Consider the following 13,082-nt stretch of genomic DNA (forward strand, 5'->3'; position numbering starts at 1 on the left):
CTCTGTCACCCAGGCTGGAGTGCAGTGGCGTGATCTCGGCTCACTGCAACTTCTGCCTCCCAGGTTCAAGAGATTCTCCTGCCTCAGCCTGCTAAGCAGCTTGGACTACAGGCATGTGTCACCATGCCCGGCTAATTTTCTTCATTTTCTTAGTAGAGGTGAGGTTTCGCCATGTTGCCCAGGCTGGCCTCGAACTCCTGGCCTCAAGTAATCCACCCACCTCAGCCTCCCAAAGTGCTGGGATTAAAGGTATGAGCCACCGTGCCCGGCTGCATTCTGTATATTCTATATACTGTTTGGTCACTTGCTTTTCTCACTTAACAATATATCAAAAATATTTTTCAAATCATTAAAATTCTTTCTACAAAATCACTTTAAAATGGCTGCCTAGTATTAACAAAAGCTGACAATTCTTAACAATATTTCAATGGACATTTTCATAAATCTTTGTACATATTCATGATACATTAGGTAGATTCCTGGAGATAAGGTGCTGGGTCAAAGTATGCATATGTTTAAAAATATGAAACGTAAAGTCATGTTGCCCTTCAGAAAGATTACATCAACTTATATTTCCAGAACATCAATCATTCTTGTGTTCTCAGAGCTGAGGAGTGATTTTAGTTTATGAATTTATTCATCAAATATGTATTGATGTCTCCCTGTATGGCTTTTTTGCCTGTCATGGGACCCTCCCCCAGATTTCACACCCACATCTGATATTGGACACACCCCCTAAACCCAAACATTGCCAATTCCTGGCACCTGCCTCAGCTGCTGCTCAGAACACTGAATCAAGAGCCCTCTCCCAATGTGAAGGATCTTCCACTCAAGCCTCCCGAAAAGTAGTCCCTGCTAACCAGTCACTGACCCACTCGTGCTCCTTTTCTTTTTGCATCTGTGGTGGGAGTGACTATGGCCTGGAGTTTCCATGGGAAAGTCCAGCTAGGGGGGCTACTTGTCTCCCTCCTTGGCTGGGTCTGCTCCTGTGTTACCACCATCCTACCCCAGTGGAAGACTCTTAATCTGGAACTGAACGAGATGGAGACCTGGATCATGGGGATTTGGGAGGTCTGCGTGGATCGAGAGGAAGTTGCCACTGTGTGCAAGCCCTTTGAATCCTTCTTGTCTCTGCCCCAGGAGCTCCAGGTAGCCCACACCCTCATGGTAGCCTCCCATGGGCTGGGCCTATTGGGGCTTTTGCTCTCCAGCTTTGGGTCTGAATGCTTCCAGTTTCACAGGATCAGATGGGTATTCAAGAGGCGGCTTGGCCTCCTGGGAGGGACTTTAGAGGCATCTGCTTCAGCCACTACCCTCCTTCCAGTCTCCTGGGTGGCCCATGCCACAATCCAAGACTTCTGGGATGACAGCATCCCTGACATCACACCTCGGTGGGAGTTTGGAGGTGCCCTCTACTTGGGCTGGGCTGCTGGTATTTTCCTGGCTCTTGGTGGGCTACTCCTCATCTTCTCGGCCTGCCTGGGAAAAGAAGATGTGCCTTTTCCTTTGATGGCTGGTCCCATAGTCCCCCCATCCTGTGCTCCAGTGGAGGAGTCAGATGGCTCCTTCTACCTCATGCTAAGACCTAGGAACCTGGTCATCTAGGACTGGCTTCTGCCAAGGATCTCTGGAATAAAGGAATGTCCGTAGACTCCTTTCTCACTCTAGGTTTGTTTGCTTCATTTTGGGGGTGGTGGTCACTGTCCCACTTATCAAGGATGTGATTGTCTTGATGATATGGTAGTCCTCATTTCAGAATAAAAAATCAGGGCACAGTGTCTAACAAACATATTTTTCTGATTTGAGATTTTATTTAGATAAAAATGCTTTAAAACTCATAACCTTAATTACATATTTGATTCTTTTATTACTAAGGAAAAATATATTACAAAATTGCAACCATCAGAGAAAATCTAGTGTGAAGAGGCACTTACTGTTCTGTATAGGTTACAAAAATAAAACTTGAAGAAGGGGCCTTGGCAAAGGGAAATGAAGGCCCAGAACAGCATCTTAGGACAGAAATTCTCTGTGTCCATTTTCAGCCTCAGGTGTATAATTTGAAAGACAACTTCACAATATACCTTTGCTGTTTTATAGATCCTTAATATCCCAAAGAAGAGACATAGTTTTGTTTCGGCTACATCATGAGGCGATGAGCAGTCTACTCTGTCTTCCCCACCTGAAGGTTAACAGTCAGTCTGAGTGAGTGGTAGGGTGACCAACCCTCCTGGTTTGCCCAGAACAAGATACTTTCAGTGCTAAAACTAGGAAAGTCCCAAGCAAACTGGGACACAGTGATTACCTTAGAATGACTGTGTCCAAATACTGCCCAATGTGGGCATGTATATGAAAGAGGTAGCTTCTCAGAAATGTCTTCTACCATGTGCAAAATCACAGTATAAACTCCTTGAATTTTTGTTTTGCTGTGTTTTTTTGTTTGTTTTTGTTTTTGAGACAGGGTCTCACTCTGTTGCCCAGCCTGCAGTGCAGTTGCATGATCATAGCTCACTGCAGCCTCAAACTCTTATTAGGCTCAAGGGATCCTCCTGCCTCAGCCTCCTGAGTAGCTGGGACTACGGGCATGAGCCACCAAGCTCAGCTAATTTTTAAAAAATTTTTTGTAGTTGTTCTCACTCATAGATGGGAATTGAACAATGAGAACACATGGACACAGGAAGGGGAACATCACACTCTGGGGACTGTTGTGGGGTGGGGGGAGGGGGGAGGGATAGCATTAGGAGATATACCTAATGCTAAATGACAAGTTAATGGGTGCGGCACACCAGCATGGCACATGTATACATATGTAACTAACCTGCACATTGTGCACATGTACCCTAAAACTTAAAGTATAATAATAATTTTAAAAAAAAATTTTGTAGAAATGGGGTCTCGCTATATTGCCCAGGCTGTTATCAAACTCCTGGCTTCCTCTTAAATTTTAACCTGAGTGTCAGCAGACCTACACAGGTTGTGGCTACAAATCAAGTCCCTTCCATAACAATAACCTAAGTTCCTTTGCTTGCTCTGCCTGCAATGGCAGGCTCTCTCCTGACTACCCCACCTCAGGTCTTCCTCTGGCATTTCTGCAGGTACTCAAGGAGGAGCCTCCTGTTGCTCATGAACCTGTTTATCAGCTGCAATCATCCTGCAGCATCCACCTTGTTCCTCTCCCTGCCACCTGTCCTCCACTCCTGTAATCAGTTCAAGAATCACCATTGGCCCTGCCAACAATTCCCTCAGGAGAGCAGCTAAAGGGGATGTCTCCTAATGCCCCAAGTAGGTCACTTCTCCAGGTTCAGAGGTGTGCTGCATTCCTCACAGTACCAGGGACATTCCTCCCTCCCCAAGCTGGTGCTGTGCTTTGTCAGCTCAGCTCTGAGGTCTCACAACGCCTCTCGCCTCCTGATAAAATAGCCCCAATATCACGAGATAGCCATTGCTCAAGCAAGAATACACACACTACGACACAAGAGTAAACAAATTTGCCAAAGTAGCCCAGAACAGTTCCCTCCTTAGAAAAATACCATTTTTTTTTTTCTGCAGAAATGGAGTCTGCACAGGTGCAACTTCATCTTCTGCAACTCTTACCTTCTTACCCAGAGCAGATTTCTCTGGAAGTCACAGTTTCTCCAGAAAGCTCCTTCTCCTTTTATGCCTGTCCTTTTGTGTATGTCTACTTGGCACGCACAAATCAAAATGATCCCTAGGCAAATACATCTCTGAGTACAAAGCGCCAGTTTGCATCAAAGGTGTATTCTGGCTTTCTGTGTCTGGTAAGTCAGAAAATGGTTTCCAATGTCTGTTTTATTAGCTACTCTTTCTCAATAAAGTTTCAAAGCTCTTTGGACAAAGTTTCAATCAGGGGTGAGGCTCAATTATCTAAGCATTTTCTTGACCTTCCAGGGTCTACATGAAAGAATAATTTCATTATTCATCCATCTGATCATTTATTCACTCACTTAACAAATATTTATTGAGCACTGACCATGTGCTAGGAACCAGGATAAAATGGTGAGACAAAATATATTCCTGTCCCTCATTCAGGCAAATTAGGGAGACAATTTTTTTTTTTTTTTTTTTGAGACGGAGTTTTGCTCTTGCCCAGGCTGGAGTGCAATGGTGCGATCTTGGCTCACTGCAAACTCCACATCCCAGGCTCAAGCAATTCTCCTGCCTCAGCCTCCCAAGTAGCTGGGATTACAGGCGTGTGCCACCACACCCCACTAACTTTGTATTTTTAGTAGAGACAGGGTTTCACCATGGTCAGGCTGGTCTCGAACTCCTGACCTCAAGTGATCCACTCACCTCGGCCTCCCAAAGTGCTGGGATTATAGGCGTGAGCCACTGCACCCAGCCAGGAGACAAATATTAATGTAAAATCACTCAAATAAATGTAAATAGTAACTTAGACAACCTTTAAAAATTTGGAAAGGTACATAGTTCTATAAGATCATGCAATAGTTTAATCAACTTTTATGAATGTAAAAAAGAGAAAAATATATATACATAAAAAAGATCATGCAACAGGAGGGATTTAACCTAGTCAGTAATTCATGGATTCGTACTCAAAGGAAGCGATAACTGGCTGAACAGTAAAGGGTGGGTAGCAGTTCCAGATGAGGAGGGGAGAGGAAGATGCATAAGGTGAAGCTGGCAAAGTAAGAAGAAGCCAGACCTTATAGGGCCTTGTAGGCCTCAGTAAGGAACATAGTCTCTATTCTCAGGACCACGGGAAGCCAAGCACGTGGTCTGGGAACAGGAGCTTGGCTTCCAATTGACTACAGCAGTAACCTTCTCTCCCTTTTCTAATGACTTGTCTCTGTGAAATTTCCTTATCACACAGTTGTGTTGGGCTTACAAGTTTACAAAGCACTCTACAAATTTTGGTAGTTTTACTGAACATATCTTGAAAATTTTTTGAGTTTTGGAAGAGCAGATATTATTAGTTTTGCTACTGAGGAAAATGAGATTCCAAGAATTTAGGTGACATGCCCATGGTAATTAACTGAGTCAAAACTTGAAGCCAGGGTTTGGCACCATGGCAGTCTTTCTTCACCTCATCCTATGGCCTCATAGGATGGGTTGCCTAGACAATCGACCAGACCAAAGGAAAAACTCTCGCTGAAGGCCAGGCGTGGTGGCTCATGCCTGTAATCCCAGCACTTTGGAAGGCCGAGGCAGGCAGATCACCTGAGGTCAGGAGTTCAAGACCAGCCTGGCCAACGTGGTAAAATCCTGTCTCTATAAAAATACAAAAATTACCTGGGCATGATGGCAGGTGCCTGTAATCCCAGCTACTCAGGAGGCTGAGGCAGAGGCTGCAGTGAGCCGAGATCGCGCCACTGCACTCCAGCCTGGGTGACAGAGCGAGACTCCATCTCAAAAAAAAAAAAAAACTTCTCACTGAAATCGATGGAAAAACCAAAGACCTTCAAATAAAACCCTCCTTTGTGCTTATGTTGAGGTTTAAACAGGGTCTTTGTTGCCAGGTGGCTCACCTGCTCCTGCTGGTAGCTTGCAGCCCTCACCTGAATCCCACATTTGCAGGTGCTGATATTTTTTCATCAGCAAGTGATTGTGGCTTCCTCTGCAGAGAAATGGACACTAAAGATTTGTTAAGAAAATATTCTGTCTTCCCAACTCTCTTTATAAAGGACCAAAGGAATTTTTTAAATGGGTGTGGGTAGAAACTCTTGATGACATACTGGCCATATAGCCAACAGCATGTCCTTCCCTGAAAGGGAATGTGATCTGCATTCTAGTGGGAATCCACATTTAGAGAAAGAGTTTGAGGAAGGAGATGCTGTTCACCTAAAACTACCACTGTTTTTAGCCACCTGCTTTGAAGGGGGAAATAATGAGAAATAAAAATAGAACTAATTAAATCACAGCTTCAACAAAGTTTTTTCTTATATAGATCCATGGCAGATTATTCTCAAATCAAAAACATTTCTTTATTGTGGTTACACATGGAGAGGTGTGTAGTCATATGTATCAGAAAGAGAAAGAAACATAAATCAATCAATATTTCAAGCCAGAAGTATTGTGCAAGGTAGTGGAGGAAAATAGGTGCAAGGTAGTGGAGGAAAATAACTCAGGGACTCAACAAATTTGATGCAGTTAGAGTTTAGGAACTTGGTGCTATCTTCTCCATCAAACTGTCTTTGGGGTTGAAAATTTCACCATTGGGAGTGAAGGCATTCCAGAAGGTCTCTATTAAAATACTCATCTGTAACCCTTCTGAGCTTCTGAATTAGCTCTAGGGAAAAGTCCTAAGGTAAACTGATTTGGGGATGGGAAAGAAGTTAGAATAGTTTCATGGGCTTCTGGCCAGGAGATGTGTCCTCGCAGCCAGGATTAGGACAATAAGAAACTCAGTTAGGAAAATGTTTGTTTGCAGTCACTGGTCTCACAGGGAACTAAAAGAAGATGTAGTTTCCTTTCTACTCCATCAATTGATGGATTATTTTTTAACCCAGTTGTTTTTGTCATGATCCCATCTACATTTATAGGATGTGGAACGAACTTTTCTGTTGTCCAGAGTTTTGAGTAAAGCCTCAAAGCCTTGTCCCATAGGTGATAGTGCCTTATATTCTAAAGAGAGGGGCTGCTAAGAGGTGTCCAAACTGGTCCACCTTCACTCCCAACATCCTACAGGAGAGAAGAGTCCAGACTCACTAAGGGAGGATTCCTGGAAGGGAATTCATAACAGTTTAGAGTATTATTATGTTCTCTGTCCTTCCTAGTGAGGAATGGGATGGAGGTGGACCTTGAGAGAACCACTTGCAGATCCAAGTTGTTCCCAGGAGGGAAGACTGGCATCTGAGACACCCCCAATCCCAAACCTGCTGAGCCGCAGAAACTCCGTGGGCCCGCTTCTGCTGCAGCCAGAATGGAGCCCAAGAAAGCTCTTGGGAAAACCTAGGCAGAGGCCTAGAGGCAGGTGTGTGACCTCCACTGAAGCAGCCTGAAAGCAGGAGGCTTGTTGGAGTGGGAAAGCAGCAGCACCTGCACTTCTGCCTTTTACTAGGACAAGGTGGTGAACGTCCTATACCCAAATGGGTGCTGAAGAAGGCAACTGGGGTGATGTTCCAAACTGCCATTGGAAAGTGTGGATGACTAGGGCAGGACCCCAGAGGAATGGTAAGAGGTCAGCCAGAAAACCCAAACCATCAGGGAATGAATGGCGTGTGAAGGTTTTCTACAGGGCTCTCTGAAGAGCCCATAAAATGCCCCCTACAAGACCTAGTAACAAGACCTAGTAATTGGGTTCCTGTCATAATAAAGGACATTGAATCAAGAGACTATTATAAATGACAGGGTTTTTTTAATTTAATTTTTATTTTTTAACAGAGGCAGGGTCTCACTATGTTGCCCAGGCTGGCCCTGAACTCCTGGGCTCAAGTGATCCTCCCACTTCAGCATCCCAAAGTGCTGGGATTATAGGCATGAGCCACTGCATCTAGACAATGACAGTTTTTTTGTGGTTTTTTTTGGTTTTTTTTTTTTTTTGAGATGGAGTCTCGCTCTGTCGTCCAGGCTGGAGTGCAGTGGTACAATCTCGGCTCACTGCAAGCTCCACCTCCCGGGTTCATGTCATTCTCCTGCCTCAGCCTCCTGAGTAGCTGGGGCTACAGGCACCTGCTACAATGCCCGGCTAATTTTTTGTATTTTTAGTACAGACGGGGTTTCACCGTGTGAGCCAGGATGGTCTCGATCTCCTGACCTCGTGATTTGCCCGCCTCGGCCTTCCGAAGTGCTGGGATTACAGGCGTGAGCCACCGCGCTCAGCTGAGTTTTTTAAGTAAAAAATGCCCTTTGCTTTTTTCTCCTATAAACTCTCCTCCCCCAGGCTCTGAGGGAACCAAATTGGGGGTGAGCCGAAGGAATGGGGGAGGGAGAGTGAAAGAAATCCTACATCTCCTTCCTTACTGCTGGTCTCGGAACCACAGACTGAGGCCTGAACTAAGGACAGGGGAGAAGCACTGAAATGAATGAGAGTGAATTTAGATTGAGACTAGTCTGGGCTCTTTCATACATGAAAATAATTCTGTTTTCCTACTCATACATGACAATAAACCTTTGAGATCTTTTTTAGATGCTATCAAGGAGCAAGGAAGGGAAAGATCATTTTGCAAGTAATAGTGGGCCGGGCGCAGTGGCTCCCGCCTGTAATCCCAGCACTTTGGGAGGCCGAGGCAGGCAGATCATGAGGTCAAGAGATCGAGACCATCCTGGCCAACATGGTGAAATCCCGTCTCTACTAAAAATACAAAAATTAGCTGGACGTGGTGGCAGACACCTGTAGTCCCAGCTACTCAGGAGGCTGAGGCAGGAGAATCGCTTGAACCCAAGAGGCAGAGGTTGCAGTGAGCTGAGATCATACCACTGCACTCACTGCAGCCTGGGCGACAGAGTGAGACTCATCTCAAAAAAAAGAAGAAAAAGGTCGGGCACGGTGGCTCACGCCTGTAATCCCAGCACTTTGGGAGGCCGAGGCGGGCGGATCATGAGGTCAGGAGATCAAGACCATCCTTGCTAACACGGTGAAACCCCGTCTCTACTAAAAATACAAAAATTAGCCGGGTGTGGTGGCGGGCGCCTACAGTCCCAGCTATTGTGCCAGCTATTTGGGAGGCTGAGGCAGGAGAATGGCGTGAACCCAGGAGGCGGAGCTTGCAGTGAGCCGAGATCGTGCCACTGCACTCCAGCCTGGGCGACAGGGCAAGACTCTGTCTCAAAAAAAAAAAAAAGTAGTAGTAAAAACAAAAATAAAGCTGTCAACTCATCATGCCCTATCAATCAAGTTTAGGCCATTCAATAAGATGACTAAAGAAAAATATATCTAAAACAAGATAAGAGTCAGATCTGGATTTTTTGTTTGTTTGTTTTTTTAAGAGACAGGGTCTCCCTCTGTTGCCTAGGCTGGAATGCAGTCGTGCGATCATAGCTCACTGCAACCTTGAGCTCCTGAGCTCAAGCGATCCTCCTGCCTCATCCTCTGGAGTAGCTCAAGCTACAAGCATGCACCATCACACTCAGCTCAATCAGATCTGAAATACTGCAATTTTTTATCAAGCATAAGCCCCAATCCCTTCAATAACACTGTTTTCCAGTCACACTGGCTAATATGAACACATCCACTTGCCAGAGGCCCATAGCTCCCTGGATACCTTGATAATAAACTCCAATTATTTAAAACCCACCTGTGGGCCCTATGCAGGTCAGGATAACCCTTAAAATTCTTGCCCAGATGATGAATTTCCCTGTGAGAACTGCCTTTGCATCTCTGCATCTGTACACTGAGTCATTGCTGTCTATTCTTTTCTTTAACCCTTAAAACACAGCCCCCAGGTAAATATTTTCATTTTATAGACCAGAAAAAAAGGTTCAGCCAGTATTTGAACTCAGATCTGCCAGATTCCAATGTCACTATTCTTTTCATGGAACCACAACTTATAAGACATACTAATTCAGTAATGACTTATCAGGAAAGCTGTAGAACTGCTTAACCTATGAATGAGCTCTGGCTATTCCATAAGTAGAGATAGTCGAGATGACTTTGTGAACGACAATACTACTTTCAAGTCATCACTAGGGATTCTGCCCTGGCTGTTAAAATCTAAGTGCTAATTTGGGAAGATCGTCTTCACCATGCAGTGAAACATCCAGCCCATCACCAGGACTCTAGATAGAAAACCAACCATCCCTCCATGAATTCTACTCATATCAGGACCAGCAAATATTTAATTTTGAGAGCTCACTATTGGCATTCCTGGGTACCACTTTTGTGCCAGCTTATCAATTCCAAGTCATCTAAATTCTTCAGATGGTTTCTAACCTCTACTTGTACTCAAAGTTAATATTCCTACTCATTAATTATGATAATTTCTTGTCCTGCTGGGATAGCAGGGATAACCCAGGCTTATCTTCTTTTGAAAAAGAAAGAGGCGAGGTTTGTGCCTTGTTGGACCCATTCCTGGAATAGATTCTATTCTCTTGTCTATAAATGGCAATCAGATAACACAACAAGGAGATTGAGGGGTCATCATAACTAGCCAACAACTTAATGGGCAATGCAGCAATCAAAGGTGCTGTTTTGTTTTGAGACAGTCTCACTCTGTCCCGGCTGGAGTGCAGTGGTGCAATCTCGCCTCACTGCAACCTCCGCCTCCCGGGTTCAAGCGATTCTCCTGCCTCAGCCTCCCAAGTACTGAGATTACAGGTGCCCACCACCACACCTGGCTAATTTTTGTATTTTTAGTAGAGATGGGGTTTCACTGTGATGGCCAGACTGGTCTTGAACTCCTGACCTCAAGTGATCCACCCACCTCAGCCTCCCAAAGTGATGGGATTACAGGCGTGAGCCACTGTGCCCAAGCCAAGGGTGCTAAAAGGAAGACATGTTAACATCCTTAAAATCTCTTAATTCTCACCTATGCTTGTGTCCCTTTACTATACACACACACACACACACACACACACACACACCTCTCTTAAGCCAGTTCTACTCAGACTTATAGTAAATCAATGTGTCAGTTTATTGTTCGACAACTTAAGAAGGTAGAGAATTTTTTTAAAGGCTCAGGAAAAAGTAATGTAATGAATGATTAGCTCAGAACTTCAACTTACGAGAAAACCTTAAGGAACTGATGAGTTTTTGGTAATTAAAGGAAAGGCTAACTATACAGAAAATTATATACATATTTCTATATCTCCATTAGAGTCAAGTTTAACATGAAGAATGTGCAGGAGATAAAAAGTATTAATTTAAAAGGTATGTAACCTTTAATCTATCATTGAAGGAGGTTCTACAGACTTTTTATAAAACCATAAAGTGTTGATGATAATGTAAAATCCTTTTTTTTTTTCCAGTAGGTATAGAAGTTCTATAGGCCAGGCATGATGGCTCATGCCTGTAGTCCCAGCTATTCAGGAGGCTGAAGCAGGAGGATCACTCGAGCCCAGGAAGTCGAGGCTGTAGTGAGATATGACCATGCCACTGCATTCCAGCCTGGGTGACAGAGTGAGACAGTTTCAGAAAAGAAAAATAAATAAAGTTATATGAATAAGTAGGTCTCAATTGTGACTGTATATCAGAATCACCTGTGATGCTTTTTAAACCATAAAAGCATCGATGGCCCAGACCAAGTCTAACAACTCAGTATCTGTAGGGTTGAGGCCTCAGCAGCTGTATTTTTTAAAGTGACACAGCTGATTCTGAATCAGAAGCCAAGGTTAACGACCACCACCGAAGAGTTTTTTTTTTATTAAAAATGCAGGAAAAAGGGCTGGGTGCAGTGGGTCACGCCTGTAATCCCAGCACTTTGGGAAGCTGAGGCGGGTGGATCACGAGGTCAAGAGATCGAGACCATCCTGGCCAACATGGTGAAACCCCATTTCTACTAAAAATACAAAAATTAGCTGGGCATGGTGGTGCGCGCCTATAATCCCAGCTACTCAGGAGGCTGAGGCAGAAGAATCGCTGGAACCTGGGAGGCGGAGGTTGCAATGAGCCGAGACTGCACCACTGCACTCCAGCCTGGGCGACAGAGCAAGACTCTGTCTCTAAATAAATAAATAAATAAATAGTCACAAGATAAAATTATGAACTTCCTGTAAATAAAATTTTAATTTTAGATAAAATGGACACACTTCTAATAATTTTCCAAAACTGATACAAAGAAGCAACCAGAAAGATCTGAAAACCCCACATATCTGAAAGAAACTACATCTATAATTAAAAGCATTCCCACAAACCAAAATGACAATTCCAGGCTCAGATGGCTTCAACAATGAATTCTTCCAATCATCAAGGAAGAAATAACCCTATTTTACCCACACTCTTCCAGAGCATAGAAAACAAGACAACTTGCCAATGCATTCAATAAGGCCAGAATAATCTTGACACCAACACCTTAACAAGCACATTATGAGAAATGAAAATACAAGGCCCATCTGTCTTATGAATATTCATGCAAAAATCCACCTACATATAAAAAATATCATGGTCAAATTTACTTTATTCTGACAACGCATGGCTGGTTTAATATTGGAAATCAAGAAATGTAATTCACACATTAACAGAATAAAGAAAGAGACCTATGTAATCATCTCGACATAAATAAAAGCATTTGATAAAATTCAAGCTTAAAAAAAACTCCGCAAACTAGTAACAGAAGGAAACTTTTTCTACCTAATAAGTGGAATTTACAACAAACCTACAGCATACTTAATGGTGAAATATCGAACCCCCCTCCACCAGATACTAGGGAACAAAGATGCCCACTTTTCACCATCTATATATTCAGCATTGTACCAAAGGTCCTAATAAGTGTAATCAGGCAAGAAAAATAAAAATTGTAAGAATCTGAAATAAAAGTCATCATTTGCAGATCACCTAATTATGTATATAAGAAATCTTCTGAAGTCTATAAACTATTAAACATCAATTCACTTCTAGATATGAGAAGAAATAAAAATGCAATCTGAAAAATGACATTTACCCAGAATGTCAAAACTTAAAAAAACCCAGGAATAAATCTTTTGGAAGAGGTGGAAGACCTTTATATAAAAAATTAAGAAAAACCTTTAAAAAATAAGATATGCCATGCAGATATCAGTTTTTCCCAAATTATCTCTGGTCATTGTAAACTTAATCAAAAATACTTGGCCAGGCGCGGTGGCTCACGCCTGCAATCCCAGCACTTTGAGAGGCCGAGGCGGGCGGATCACGAAGTCAGGAGATCGAGACCATCCTGGCTAACATGGTGAAACCCCGTCTCTACTAAAAATACAAAAAATTAGCCGGGCGTAGTGACGGGCACTTGTAGTCCCAGCTACTCGGGAGGCTGAGGCAGGAGAATGGCATGAACCCGGGAGGCGGACGTTGCAGTGAACCGAGATTGCGCCACTGCACTCCAGCCTGGGCAACTGAGCCAGACTCCGTCTCAAAAAAAAAAAAAAAAAAAAAAAATACTTGGAGATTTGTGTGTGCATGTGTGAAACTAACGAACTGATCCTAAAATTTATGCCAAAATGCAAAGGATCAAGAATAGCCAAGAGGCCGGCCTCAGTGG

General features: G+C 43.5%; 1 protein-coding gene across 1 annotated transcript; it reads left to right on the plus strand.

Annotated features, from left to right (window-relative positions):
• The first annotated feature begins 915 nt into the window (after nucleotides 1-915).
• CLDN25 (claudin 25) lies at nucleotides 916-1,605 on the plus strand. Its single transcript, XM_024254869.2, has one exon. It carries the CDS (start codon nucleotides 916-918, stop codon nucleotides 1,603-1,605), a length of 690 nt encoding a protein of 229 aa, XP_024110637.2.
• The last annotated feature ends 11,477 nt before the right edge of the window (nucleotides 1,606-13,082 follow it).

Source organism: Pongo abelii, chromosome 9 (assembly GCF_028885655.2).
Source record: "Pongo abelii isolate AG06213 chromosome 9, NHGRI_mPonAbe1-v2.0_pri, whole genome shotgun sequence".
Classification (NCBI taxonomy): domain Eukaryota; kingdom Metazoa; phylum Chordata; class Mammalia; order Primates; family Hominidae; genus Pongo; species Pongo abelii.

Bases quoted from the DNA above. Each gene is read 5' to 3' on its own strand.
- CLDN25 (XM_024254869.2), top strand. From the start codon at position 916: ATGGCCTGGAGTTTCCATGGGAAAGTCCAGCTAGGGGGGCTACTTGTC.